General features: G+C 51.5%; 1 protein-coding gene across 1 annotated transcript; it reads right to left on the reverse strand.

The window, feature by feature from the left end:
* Nucleotides 1-10832: 10832 nt before the first annotated feature.
* Nucleotides 10833-13452, reverse strand: HES1 (hes family bHLH transcription factor 1). The gene is made up of 4 exons (XM_004602987.2): nt 13078-13452; nt 12837-12932; nt 12471-12558; nt 10833-11772 (listed from the first exon to the last, which is right to left on the reverse strand). The coding sequence occupies exons 1-4, from the start codon at nt 13183-13185 to the stop codon at nt 11225-11227; spliced, it is 840 nt and encodes a 279-aa protein (XP_004603044.1). The 5' UTR covers nt 13186-13452; the 3' UTR covers nt 10833-11224.
* Nucleotides 13453-14056: the final 604 nt, after the last annotated feature.

Consider the following 14056-nt stretch of genomic DNA (forward strand, 5'->3'; position numbering starts at 1 on the left):
GGGACAGCCAGAGGCCCTGGGGCAGCAATGAGGCTGGGTAGGACATGCATTAGTTGTGGCTTTCTTGAAAGGAATAAATAAGGCAGAGACAGAAGCTGGGGGCAGATCATTTTACCTAGTTCTTCCAGTCGAGAGGCCATAGAAGACCTGTCAGAGTTTTCTAAGGGAAACATGGCAGCTCAGCCATGAGGGACTGAGGCTAATGGATGGGAGTGAGACCTGGCTGAAGTCAAGGAGGACAGCGTGGGGGAGGCGAGAACAACAAAGAAAGAAAGAAAGAAAGAAAGAAAGAAAGAAAGAAAGAAAGAAAGAAAGAAAGAAAGAAAGAAAGAAAGAAAGAAAGAAAGAAAGAAAGAAAGAAAGAAAGAAAGAAAGAAGAAAGGAAAGAAGAAGAAAAGAAAGAAAGAAAGAAAGAAAGAAAGAAAGAAAGAAAGAAAGAAAGAAAGAAAGAAAGAAAGAAAGAAAGAAAGAAGAAGGAAAGAAAGAAAGAAAGAAAGAAAGAAAGAAGAAGAAGGAAAGAAAGAAAGAAAGAAGAAGAAAGGAGAGGAAAGAAAGAAAGAAAGAAAGAAAGAAAGAAAGAAAGAAAGAAAGAAAGAAAGAAAGAAAGAAAGAAAGAAAGAAAGAAGAAGAAGGAAAGAAGGAAAGGAGAGGAAAGAAAGGAAGAAAGAAAGAAAGAAAGAAAGAAAGAAAGAAAGAAAGAAAGAAAGAAAGAAAGAAAGAAAGAAAGAAAGAAAGAAAGAAAGAAAGAAAGAAAGAGAAAAGAAAAAAAAACAACAACAAAACGCTCAAAGTGCTGCACACAGGTGAGAGGTGAGAGGTCCTAAGCGGGGCTGACCTGATTTCCAGGGAAGTGCAGGGAGGAAGGTGAATGAGACAATACAATAATGGTGGGAACAAGGCAGAGTAGGGACACCTTGCAGAGGGAACTGGGATTTATTAACTGAGCATGACACACACTGGCTCACTTGTGCAGCGATGGGCGTGAGATAGCTTGGGCGTGCCATGGCACTCAGGAGTGCCATGAGGTATCCTATGAGGATACCCAATCGGATGGCTTCTCTTTATTAGGTGCCCAACCCTGTCTGGGATGGTTGAGTGACAAGAGGAAAAAAGACATGGATAGATTTTTCAGGGACAGTGACTTTAAGGGGGCAGGTAGAGGAAAGAATCTGGGGATGAGTGATAAGAAGCCTCCAGAGAGGTTGGAAGATATCAAGAGAAAGGTGCTCAGGGCAGGGGGAGGGCATCTGTGCTCAGTCCAGACCTCAGTGGCGTGAGCAGTGATAAGGGAAGAAAAGCAACTTATTGGCTTGGTCACCACCTCGGTCCCGTGGAGCGTGTCTGCAGAGTAGGCAGGACAGGCTAGAGAAGTGAGGCTGGGAGTGAGACCTTAGGGGACCTTGGTGAAAAGGAGGAGAGAGTCAGGGAGAGGGGGAGACAGTCAGAGACAGAGACAGACGGAGTGGGGCTCGGGGGAGACAGCAGATGCGGGTCAAAGAAGTTGGCTCTCGGGGCTGGAGTGATAGCACAGCGGGTAGGGCATTTGTCTTGCACTCGGCCAACCCGGGTTCGATTCCCAGCAATCCATATGGTCCCTTGAGCACCGCCAGGAGTAGTTCCCGAGCAAAAAGCCAGCAGTAACCCCTGTGCATCGCCAGGTGTGACCCAAAAAAAGCAAAAAAAAAAAAAAAAAAGAAGAAGAAGTTGGCTCTGAAAGACGTAGAGAAATAAATGCGCTGTGAAAAGATGACATAAGTGAAGCCATTTTCCAACGGGGCTGGAGCAACCACCACACACACGCAAAGCTGCTTAACTGTTTAAGCGAGGTAAGCCCTCGGATGGTGCCAAACTGCCAGCATTCCAAGGAGCGAGTAGGAACGAGAATATCCTGTTTGAAAGGCTGATAACCGTGAACTTTTACCTCTTTTGACTCCGCAGTCCTCCCCGAACCCAGTTACCTGCACCTCCTGACTCCTTCCCCAGACCATTACCTCATTCTCCTTGACCTCCACCTTCGTGTTCCTCCAGGGTTGGGGGGTGGGGAAGGCGAGGGGTGGTGGAGATTCTTGACTTTTGTCCCTGGGACAGAGTCTGGATTTCTGCTGGAATTCATGCTTCCCAAATGGCAATTCTTTGATTCCCAATAAATACACTTAGTCTTAATGCATTTTGCCTTTATAAAGGTGTTTTTTTTTTTTTTGAGTCATTGTGTATCTATGGGTGAGGACATAAGAGGGAACAGGGAGAAAGGCCGAAAATTCTAGAATAAAAGCAGATGTGTTGGTGGGCATCATGGAACAGGAAGCAGAGTATAGTGAGGACAGAAGGACAGAGCTGGGACATTCAGCCTAAACAGGAGCGGGGGCAGGGAGGGTGACAGGGAGGACAGAATGTTTTTACCTGCTGGAGGAGGAGCGGTGATTGATTAGGTTTCTGGAAGCAGAGGGCATGTCCCTTTCTGTGTGTTCAGCCAGTGGTACCCCTGACCCTGGTGACCCCGAGGCCGTGGGGTGGTGCTGGAACCACAAACCTCCTCATGGCAGCCACCTCCTTGGCCCATGGACCTCAGTCATGCACAGTTCCCCACCATCCTCACACCTAAAGAGACGGGATTGCAGCAGGCTCAGTAGCAAGGCAGAACCAGGGAAAGGGGGAGAGGGGAGCTGAGTTAAGACTGGGGCTCGGGAAATAGCCCAAAAGGCTGGAGGGGGGTGTTCAAGGCCCCAAGGTTACTCCCCACTGGGAAATGAGAGGTTAAATCTCAATTGCTGGAGGGTCCTGTCAGCATCTCTGGCAGTGGTCCTCAGGTCTGAGACCAGCCTCCCTCCACCAACTAAAATCAAAGTGAACCCAAAGGGTCAGTGGGAGAGATGAGGAGAAACCAGGCTGGCGAGGGGGACCCTCGGCTGGGGTTTGTGTGCTGATCACAAACATTTGACATTTTATCGGGGGTGGGGGTCGCATCCGGTGGTGCTCAGGGTTACCCTCAGCTCAGTGCTGGGGGCGACTCCTTGTAGTGGTTCTCAAGGGACCAAGCTGTCCTGGGTTGCTCACCTGGACCTCCTTTCTGATACCAAGCAAGTGCTCCACCCCATTGGGCTATGATAACTCCGGTCCCCACATCTTGACTTAAGGAAAAAAAAAAAGCTGCGTTCAGCTAACATCAGAATGAAAATTGATCACTCTAGCTAAAGACAACCAAGTTCTTGAACCCAGCTTCATCTGAATCCCACATATGTGTGCGACTATTGCCTTAGACGACAGCCTCGGATCTTTGATCTAGGAGCTATGTAAATATTTGAGGCAAGAACAATTTCAATTATTCTTTTTGAACTGCTCCCAGCATTAAACTGCTTCAAAATGTCTTGTTCTCTTCTTTGGATAGTTCCTCCCTGTTTTGCACTTGAAATGAAATCTCAGAAATCCCTAAAGCCCTTTCAGAGTGCTCTAGTTCTCCAGATTAGGCTCCCTGCCCCCTCCCCAAGCCAGGTTTTCCCATCTTTCCCTTCCCCCTAACTCTAGAAGAAAATGCCAATAATACAACAATTTGTTTTCTTTCGTTTATTTTGTTTCTTAGTTTACTTAGAGGCCGTGCTCTCTTTAAGGTATGACAATTACTTTGCTATGTAGAGTTTTAGGGGAGATTCCTCTCTGGTTTTGCAAGATTCGATTGTACGAAAATAATCAGACCCTAATTATATACTGGAACAGGGGAAACACAACTTGTGGTTCAGGGGAATTTGTTCTTCATAAATCTGGGATGTGGGACGCCTTCCCTCAATTTTATATGCCCCCCTGGGCCCCTGAACCCCAGTTAACTATTGGGCATTCACTAAAACGAAGAGATGTCTTCAACACTTTTACACTGACATTTACTCCAAACTGATACATATGGTGGTTGCTTCTGAAAGGGCTTTGACATTGCATTTGCCCTCTCTGGGGTCTGCTAAGGAGTCTTATTTCTGCTTTACATTTTGATGCTTTAAGAGACAGATTTCTATGGCTAAGGGGAAAAGCTGAATCAGAAGAGAAAATTTGTCCCCCCAAAGCATAAAATGTGTATGAAGGTGCTTGTCCGTGGTGGTGGTTCTTCCCCAGGCTAGAAACCTTTGCAAATTTTAGATTTATACATTTCTTGCCTCACCATAATGGCTAAACTAGGAAAGGTAGCTGAAAACCTGACATTAGTGAAAATACGGCTGTGTTACAAATAGCTCCCCTTTAATCACATTGCTATCCTTAAGTGATAATTGCCATTCAGAGGAAAACAGTGAATTGATCCTGTGTGGCTAAAGACCAATTAGAAGGGGGAACATATCCGGACACAGAATAGCTACAGTAAGGCCTTATTATTAATTTATACTTCAATTATTTCTCAGGCTGCAATCAGGGCTCCTCTTACCCTTACAATAAAGATTTATAGTATAAATAATATGCCAGGAGCCATGTTTAACCTGCGTAAGAGAATACATTCTTTAAATGACTTGAATGCATTAGTGTTACAAAAGCAAGTGCTTTTGCAAACTGGATTCAGTCACACTACACATATTTGCAGATGTACTCCTTTTCCTACTGGAGATTTAAAATTCAGGGTTTCCACTAATTTAGACTGACATTCTTGTCTAACAAGACTAATTCAGTAAGTTTACTTAATTCAGTATGTAAGCGGCTGGAGAAACTCTAGCCAGTTGGGGGAAATAAGTTTTCTAAATAGAAAGAGACCCAATAGCCAATAGGTGACATTCTCTTTTCAGAAAAAAACATGAGCAAGTGAAAAAGTTTTGAGGAGGCGGGGGTGGAGGGAGAGAAATATTTTAGGACATAGCTAGAAAATAATGGTAGCTGTAACTCCTGCTAATCAGTTTTTCCAAGTATGATGACAAGATACAAAGCAAAGGAGAGGGTCTTGGTAACAGAGATGGGAGCAAGATATGCTGCTCGCTGACCCAGATTCTAACCCACGCTGCAGATTTCCAAGGGTCATCGCTTGGCTTACATTCTAGAGCAGTGGAAACACAGTTCCACCTACCCCTGCAGGTCTGTCTCTGCATCTTGAACAGCAGATGAAAACACTCGGCTGGAAAAGGACTCAGGACCTTGGTTATAAGCTTTGAACTATGCCAGAGAGAGGTTCTTCGAGCCACAAAGCTTGCATCGAACTGAAGAAACCAGAGGCCTGAGAACCACAGAACTCGGAGTCAAAATGGACTTCGGGGACTTCTGGTTCCGGCAGGTAGAGCACGGCATGGAACTAGGAGACCCTCACTCCCCATCCAGGGCCAGTGCTCTTTTACAAGAATGAGTTGTAACTGGGAGGACCAAAATGTGACCTGTTATGACCTGTGACCTCCTCTGGTATTATCAGTACACAGGACTCCTCTTCTCTTTCATGGTACTGAGAGAATTATTTTCTTCTCCTCCTCCTCCTCCTCCTCCTCCTCCTCCTCCTCCTCCTCCTCCTCCTCCTCCTCCTCCTCCTCCTCCTCCTCCTCCTCCTCCTCCTCCTCCTCCTCCTCTTCTTCTTCTTCTTCTTCTTCTTCTTCTTCTTCTTCTTCTTCTTCTTCTTCTTCTTCTTCTTCTTCTTCTTCTTCTTCTTCTTCTAGGTAGGTTTTGTTGAAACTTATTTAGAAAGATGAGAGAGGAGAGAGAGAAGTATATGTTTGGGAGAAAACACAGGCTTCCTGGCGTCCAAGTAGGCAGGCAGAGAAACATCAAGACAAGTAAGTGAGATACATGGTCAAGCTTCTCTATTCTTTATTTTACTTTGTGTTTTTCAGCCACATCAAATGATGCTCAGGAGCTACTCTTAGCTCAGTGCTCATCAAATGATGCTCAGTGCTACTCTTGCTCAGAGAACATACGGGGCCGGGTCTTGAAGACACAAAGACAGGACAGGGGATATATCTTTCCGGCCTGCTGCTTTTTCTTTTATAGAAAACTGTCTCATCTCCTAGACCGAGAAAGTTGTATCCGAAGATACTTCTGTCTCCCTTTATCCCCACGGTGCTTTGTGCAGTAATTCTAGCATGAATATGTGGAGAAGTATGAATAAGAAAGAAGCAGTGGTCCTGGCCCCTCGGCTGCAATTATAAGCAGAATTTGAAATTGCAGGGCAGAGGCCTGGCACGGTGTGTCTCTTGCTTGGGGAACACCTGCACTGTGGCTGTGCAGCAAACAGAACATTCGGCTTATGTCCCAAGCACGGTGCTTAATGCTTTATGCACACGGACTCATTTCACTCCAGAATCCTATGACGTACTACCCAGGGAGGCCTGACTTACAAAACTGAGGTGGAGGGGGGGGCCACTGATTGCCTTGCAGGAGCACAGGCAAGTTAGGTAATTAACTGGGTCTCGCAAGCAGGCAATTCAGAGCTTCCCCCAACCCCCACCCCCTTTGCAGTGTCAGAGATTGAACCCAGGACCTCACACATGCAAAGGCATACTTGCTAACTCCAAAGACGTGTGTGTGTGAGTGTGTGTGTGTGTGGTTTGCTCCTGGCAGTACCGGAGGGAACATAGGTTCGGAGGTCACAATCTGGGCTCCCGCATGTAGTCCTCCAGGGTTGCTGAGCCATCTCCCCAGCTCCAAACCCATTTATATATTAAAAAGCTTCCATACAAGGTCCTTGACGAAATTTCCTGAAATTTCCCCCAAGCTCTGTGCTGTTTCCCCCACCCCCTTCTTTTTTTCCCTCTCTCTTCCTGTTAAACTCATCTTGCACCGCCCGGCCAGGAGAGCCAGCTCACTGCAAAACTTACCTGGTTTCTGCCCTGAGCAGAATTCATCTCTGTTCTCAGGTGCCCTTTGTTTAAACTTCACTCTTGCCACTGACCTCACCCAGCCCGGGGATGAGTCACTCCCTGGTCTCTCCCTGGCTGGCCTGGGAGCAGAGCGAGGGCAGGGCCTTGTGGTTCTTGGGGGTGAGGGCTGTTCCTGGCCACTTGGTAGGAAGTGGTAGTGGTGGTGGTGGGCATGAGAAGAAAGTTTTAAGCCCTCCACCCCTGGCGGGGAGGTGCAGGGGCACTTCCCCAGGGGTGCTAGGACCCAAGGCAGGAAACCATGTGGTGCCAGGGATAGAACCCAGAGCCCTGCCTACGCCAGGTATGAACTTCAGCCCTTTGAGCAAACTCCCCACCAGAGATGCAAGTATTTTTTTTGGTTTGGGGGTCTTAGGGCCACACCCTGAGCTCCGGGGTCATTCCTGGCCATGCTCAGGGCACCGTGTGGGCTGCCAGGGATCGAACCCGGGCCGGCCAGGTGCAGACCCACCAGCCCCGGTGTACATTTGGAGTTTGAAGAAGCCCGGAGCTGCTGTTGGAGCGCTTCTATGAGCTGCGACCCCCCCAACCCCCCCGCCTCCCACCACCTCACCCCTGCTCTTGCTCCCTCCTAGCTCACCCCGGAGCCCTCCTGGGCCTGACTCTTGCAAGGCGCGGCAGGCCAGGCGGCCAGCAGGCAGCGACCCCCCCCACCCCAACTCCCCTCTCCCTCCTCCTCCCGCCGCCCCCCACCCCGCAAGACACTGGCCTCAGCCCAGCTTCCCCGACTTCTGAACGCCGCCCGGGAGCTACCCGGGGAACTGGAAAAACACTGGCAGGCGGCCCCACCCCCCGGCCCCGCGGGGCGGCGCGGCCGCGTTTCTGCGGCTCGGGCCTGCTGCTTGGGAGGCGCTGGGGCCCGCGGCGGGGGAAGCGGGGGCGGCGCGGGCGCGGGCGGCTGCCGGCCTGTCAGCGGGCGCGGGCGCGGGCTCGTGTGTCAGCGGCTCCCGCCTCCGCCCCCGCCCCCCCCCCCCCGCGCCGGCCTCCCGCCGCCGCCGCCCGCTCCCCCCGCCGCCTGGCAGGCTGCCGGCTGCACAGGCGGGGGTTCGAGCCGTTCTCACGACCTCTCAGGTTGCCTGAGCTCATCTGGGAGCTATTCATTTCCTGCCAGAAAGCAGCCGGGCCTGCTAGGCAAACCACCTTGGCCGCGGGGCCGCCCTGGCCCGCGCCCGCGCCCGCGCCCGCGCGGGGCCCCGGGGCCGCGGCCGCCTCCCGGCCAGCCCCGGGCCGCGCCGCCGGCGGGGGCCGCGCGGCCGCCCATCTGGTTGCACTTAGGAGCCGGGGAGGAAGCTAGCAGCGGGTTGTTACCGGCCAAGGGGTGTGGGAAAAGTTAATTGACTTTAATGACAGGTTTCCCGCGACAGTGGTGACGATGAGGGGGTCCGGCTTAACCTCGGGGTGCCCCACGCTCCAAAAGCACGTGGGGGGGGCGGGAGGGGTGAGTGGAGGGGGGGTGAAGGGGGCAGGGGACCTGCATTCTGCAGCGCCCAGCACAGACGGGCTGCTGCCCCGATTCAGGGGAGTCCCCCGCCCCCGCCCCCCGCGCCCCACCCCTACGCTCCCTTTCCAGCCCCCCCCCCCCGCCACAATCCCCCGCCTCCTTTCAGTTCAGCGCCTTTTCCCGCTCCGGATGCGGCCGGGGCCGGCGGGGGGCCGGGGCCCCGAGGGTCTCCTTTGAGAGGCTAATGCGCGCAGCGCCGGAGGCCCGGGTTCCGCATCCGGGCGTGCTGCTCGGAGCCCGGACTTATCTCTCGAGTGGCCCCGGCGCTGCCCGCGGCGGGGGAAGGGCTGCTGGGTGTGCCCCGAGGCCGCATAATTAGGCCGGGTCCCAGGGATCCGGGATGGGGGCAGGGAGTGGGGCTGGAGGGAGGCGACTTTGAAGCTTTGCCTAATGACGCCAGAAACAGCCTTGGGGGTGCAGGAGGGCACAGGGTCCCAGAACTCACCCCCCCCCACACTCCTTTTTTTTTCTTTTCTCTTTTTCTTTTCTTTCTTTCTTTTTTTTTACACGCTTGGAAATGTCTCAGAGGAGGGGAAATGACTCATCCAAAGTGACAATGTGAAGTTGGTGCAAGAACTCGAAAATCCCCACCGCGGCCTTAGGGTCTCCCCCTCTATTGTAGAGAAACAAATGCCTTGGGTAACAGTCTAAACCCAAACACCTGAAAATCAACTCCACTTTCAACCTGCCATACATGCAGACTGCTTTTGCATTTCTTGCCACTCCTTTGGCCCCATAGTTTGGTATTTGGGGTGGGGGTGGTCCTTGGGGTACCTTTTTCAGCTGTTCACCTTCAACACAGGCAAGGACAAAGAAATTTCTCCCCAAATTGCTTGCTTATCTGTGTGCATTTTATCTGTGTGGATTCTATCCTCTTAAAAATAAAACCGAAAAGCCTGAAGTCTGATTGTTTCTGCTGGGTCCGGCAAGGATTTCTGCTGGAGCCAGAGGACAGGTTTACAAAAAGAAGCATTTGAGCTTGAGCTGGTGTCTTCATAGAACGATTGTTATTACCATTTGTGTTTAAAGGGGAGAGGAAGCATGTAGAAAGGAATATCTGTGTATATTTCTGTGGGGGGTGGGCGGGAGGGGGGTGTATTGGACAACTTTCACTCCACCAAACGAGGCAAGTAGGAGCCAAATTTTTTAAACACTCTTTTTTAATTTCTCCCCCTGGCTGTAGGTATTTGAGGAGTGATGGTCAGCTGGGTCTTTCCGAGGATCCAGCCGCTCTCCATGCCGGCCTGTGGGAAAGGCTGGAACGAGGCGGGGGAGAGGTAAAGCTTTTGAAACAAGACAGAAAATCGTTGGCTTTATCTTTGTTAGGAAGGCTTCAAAGATTGATCTCTCCCGCCTCATCCTTCTCCCAGAAGCCATTCTAAAAGATGGGGGAGGGGGGAGGGGAGGGAGGAGGAGGGAGGAGGCAGGCGGGGAGGACTGTCCGGACTGGGAGGAGGGCGCGCCCGCCAGACCCACACAGCGCGCTGATGTGTCTGGTCTCGCTGGGCTCGTGGTTTTCATTTCCCCAACACCTGGATGCAGTCAAACACCTGGCCAAATCTGACAAAATCTGACAAGCCTTTGTGATGGGATTTGGAAGAAATTCCCTGCAGATCCTGGCACAGTTTAAAGCTGTCCGCTTTGAGTTAGGACTTGTTAAGGAGGGTTATGTGAGCTGAAACCTGAGACAACCCTTTTGCTTCTATCTGGAGCCCACATCTTGCCTGGAAATGGGGCATGACCAAGCGAAGGGGTCGCTTGCTGTTTGTATAAAAAGGGGAAGATGGCCTGTGTGCCTGCCAGCAAGGTCCACACATGCTTTCTCTATTAGAGCCAAGCTCAGAAACTTATCAGAAACATATGTCTGGTGTTAATCATGTGGGCTCAGGCTCCACTTGGGAGTCTAACTAGCTGTCCCTTGGCAGAAGGAATCTGTTGACCTTCTCAGCTTGCTTGAAGAGGGTGCAGAGAGGCATTTCAAACTTTTGGACGCTGGGGCAAGGGAATGTCTAGCAGCACCCAAAGTGCTGACTATAACCAAGGAACTGCACACCTTAAGTCTGGAAGCAGCTGTGCTAGACTTTTTACTTTGGATGCTGTAGGGCTACCAGGCAGGGGTTCTGCAACCCCCACCCCCACCCCCCAACTCCTCATAGCCCTGGATCCACGAATGAAATCAGTTCCCATTCATTAACTTTGCTTATGAGGAGATGGTAGAACTAGCAGGGAATGCCTTACACTAGCACAATCCTTTAGACATATTTGGATCCCTTCAAGAGATTTCATCATAAATGATCAGGGGAACCCTGTCAGATGGTTTTGGGGTTTTTTTTTTCTTTTTTCAAATCAAGCAGAATTGAGTTCTGGGTAGGATGGTAAAAGGGTTGAGTATTTTTAGAAAGTTCTTGAAAGAGTCCGAACTGAATTCTCAGACTATTGTCATTCAAATTCTGGCCAAGAGACTGATTTTTAATAAACATACTCTGAAATGATCTTAGAAGACAGTAGCCTTCACTCGTTTTTTCTTTTATTATATTTTCTCAAATAAACTTCCCAAAAGGAAGATATTTTAAGAGCATTTTCAAACATCTTTGGCATCACATAAAAAAAAATCTCGTGTAAAAAACGAAATGTCATCTCAACTTTTATAATACAAAGGCGCAATCCAATATGAACATATAAAATATATACAAATATAGTGCATGGTCAGTCACTTAATACAGCTCTCTACAAAAAGTAACTTTTTTAGAAATTAAAAAAAATAACAAAATAACCACTTAAAATCACAAAAGTCCTCTTCTTCTTCTCTCCCAGCGTCCAAGTTTCCTGTTTAGTGTCCCAAGGAAAGAAAATGGAAGGTGGGGGGGAGGATTTTGGGAGGGTGCGGGGTGGCCTGTGTCCCTCAGTTCCTCCAAGGCCTCCACATGGAGTCCGCTGTGAGCGAGGGGCCGCTGGACGGAGACACGGCGTTGGGGCCCACGGAGGTCCCGCCGTTGGCATAGACGGGGATAACGGGGCCGCTGTGCGCGAAGGCCCCGTTGGGGATGAGGAAGGCAAACTGGCCGTCGGGCGCCGGCACCACCTGGAAGCCGCCGAACACCTTGGCCGCTTCTGCAGCCGGGCTGCCCAGCTTGCAGGGCGCGCCGCCGGGAGGGGGCGCCGCGCCCGCGGGGATGGGCACGAGCGGCGGCGGCGGCGCGAACGGCGCGTGCTGCGGGCCGCCGGGTCCTGGCGGGGGAGGCGGCGGCGCCTGCAAGGCGGGGTGCGGCTGCCCCGGGTAGGTCATGGCGTTGATCTGGGTCATGCAGTTGGCCAGGTGGCCGAGCAGCCGGGTGCGCACCTCGGTGTTAACGCCCTCGCACGTGGACAGGAAGCGGGTCACCTCGTTCATGCACTCGCTGAAACCGGCGCGGTACTTCCCCAGCACGCTCGGGTCTGTGCTGAGCGCGGCTGCCGGGCAGAAAGGAGACAGGACAGGGTCACCGAAGGGCTCTGGCGCCGCCGCCCCGCCGCCGCCACCGCCGCCTCCCGCCCTGGGAGGTCCCCGCGGGGTTCCCCCTGACCGCCACCCGCGGGCTCGCCTCTGGCTACGAGGTGGGTTTTAAAAAAAAAAAAGACATCCTAACCCTCCTCCTCCCGGCTAGCTTGGGGACCTGAGTCTCCTTCCCTCCCCCTTCCTGGTCACAGCATTTAAACCATCCTCAGCCCCAGAACTGCCCCCTCCCCCCTAAAGCTCTGCGCGCGAAGTGACCTTGGATAATGCCCTCCCTCCAGCCGAGCCTCGTTCCCCCCCCCCGCTAATGGGGGATGGTCGAGTGCTAAAACAGATGACCCCCAGGCTGCAGGCGGCTCAAGCCCGACACGGTTCTTACTCCTTTCGCGCCCCCCTCTCCCCAGTCCGATCCCTCCAGTGCCCAGGCGCCTGCAGCCCGCGCCCACTACAACCTCTCTCCCTCCCTTTCCGGAACAGTAACAACTTGGAGTTGTGGCTATAAATAAGCCCCAGACCGTGGGAACGCAAGAGTGAGCCAAAGCAGTAAAATGTAGCTGAATGCCTCTCACAACCACGGGCGGAAGTCTGGAAGAAATCACCGCGGGGCGAGAGGGGGACGCCCGCAGAGGGGGACTGGCGGGCCAGTCGCGCTTACCCGTCATCTGCGCCCGCTGCAGGTTCCGGAGGTGCTTCACTGTCATTTCCAGAATATCCGCCTTCTCCAGCTTGGAATGCCGCGAGCTCTGCACCGAGGAGGAAGCCCGGGAGAAAAGTAAGACCTCTCGCCAGTGGCCTCGGAATGCTGGGGGGGAGGGGTCCCAACCCCCTCCTCCCGTGGCGCCCGCCGACTTCCCGACTCCGGGCTCAGAGAGCGCAGGACTGACGGGGACTATCCCGCCGGCCGGAGGTGGAGCCGGGGGCGGGGGGGGGGAAGAGCGGGGGCGGGGGGGCTCGTTTTTAGTAACTAATACATGCTATCTTATTTATTTTTAATTAAAATAAAAGACCATGCCCCACTTACATCTTTCTTAAGAGCATCCAAAATCAGTGTTTTCAGCTGGCTCAGACTTTCATTTATTCTTGCTCTTCGTCTTTTCTCCATGATAGGCTTTGACGACTGTAAAAGAAAATTAGAAAAAAATAAGATCCTGAGTTCCCATGGGATCTGCCATTTCACCTTTCGGTTTTAGAGCGAGAGGACCCTTACCCCCACCCCGTCTAAATTCTTTGGGGCTGCAGAAATACACAGATACTGCCCTTACCTTTCTGTGTTCAGATGCTGTCTTTGGTTTATCCGGTGTCGTGTTGACACTGGCTGGGGTAGCAGCCACCGGGGACGAGGAATTTTTCTCCATTATATCAGCTGGCATTTTCTTTTCTTTTTTTTTTAAATCCCTAGAGATTTTATTTTTGGAGTTCTTCACACAAATTTTTTTTTGCTTACGTCCCCTTTACTTGAGACTTTCATAAAGCTACTGAGCAAGCGAAGCTTTATTATATTTTTTGGCTACTTAGAAATCGGTAGCGTTATTCCAGGACCAAGGAGAGAGGTAGACGGGGGATTCCGCTGTTATCAGCACCAGCTCCGGATCCTGTGTGATCCCCAGGCCCTGGCGGCCTCTATATATATCTGGGACTGCACGCGAACGGCTCGTGTGAAACTTCCCAAACTTTCTTTCCCACAGTAACTTTCAGCCAATGGGAGGAGGAGACACGCGGCACCGCTCGAGGACCGCGCCCCCCCATTGGCCGCCAGGCACAAGGCCTGGCGGCCAATGGCGCGCGCCTGAGCCCGGGGCACCGGAGGCTACAACGTCAATCAAAAGGATTTTAACCCTTTGCTACTCTCCTTGCTGGGTTTTGCTTTAGAGATTTTTTTTTCCCTTGGCCGCATTTGGCTCTGTTCTAGTTTGTGTCTTTGGGTGCTAGGGACTTTCCTGTTTATTTCGTGTGTGCGTGTGTGTGTTAGAGCTGCTTTGACCCCAGTTGCGCTTTTTTTTTAAAAATAATATCTATAAAATTTAGAATAGGGATTAAAAAGTAGTGGTCATTAAAGGGGGGTGGGGTGGAAGGGTGTACATCTAAATGATTTCCCCTCATTCATTGCAGTGTGTGTGTGAATGAAAGTCACGTTAAAAAAAAAGACAAAAATGCCTTTTTAAATTTTGGCATGGAGAAATCGGGAGTGGGGGGGGGGAATGCTTTCTGCCTTACACGGGCAGGTTTTCCAAAACTTAGGTG

This window comes from Sorex araneus, chromosome 2 (assembly GCF_027595985.1).
Source record: "Sorex araneus isolate mSorAra2 chromosome 2, mSorAra2.pri, whole genome shotgun sequence".
Taxonomy (NCBI): domain Eukaryota; kingdom Metazoa; phylum Chordata; class Mammalia; order Eulipotyphla; family Soricidae; genus Sorex; species Sorex araneus.

Coding starts and splice junctions, on each gene's coding strand:
- HES1 (XM_004602987.2), bottom strand. CDS start 13,185: ATGCCAGCTGATATAATGGAGAAAAATTCCTCGTCCCCGGTGGCTGCT. Junction 12,559..12,836: donor TGGATGCTCTTAAGAAAGAT/GTAAGTGGGGCA, acceptor TCCTCGGTGCAG/AGCTCGCGGCATTCCAAGCT. Junction 11,773..12,470: donor GCAGCGGGCGCAGATGACGG/GTAAGCGCGACT, acceptor TCTGCCCGGCAG/CCGCGCTCAGCACAGACCCG.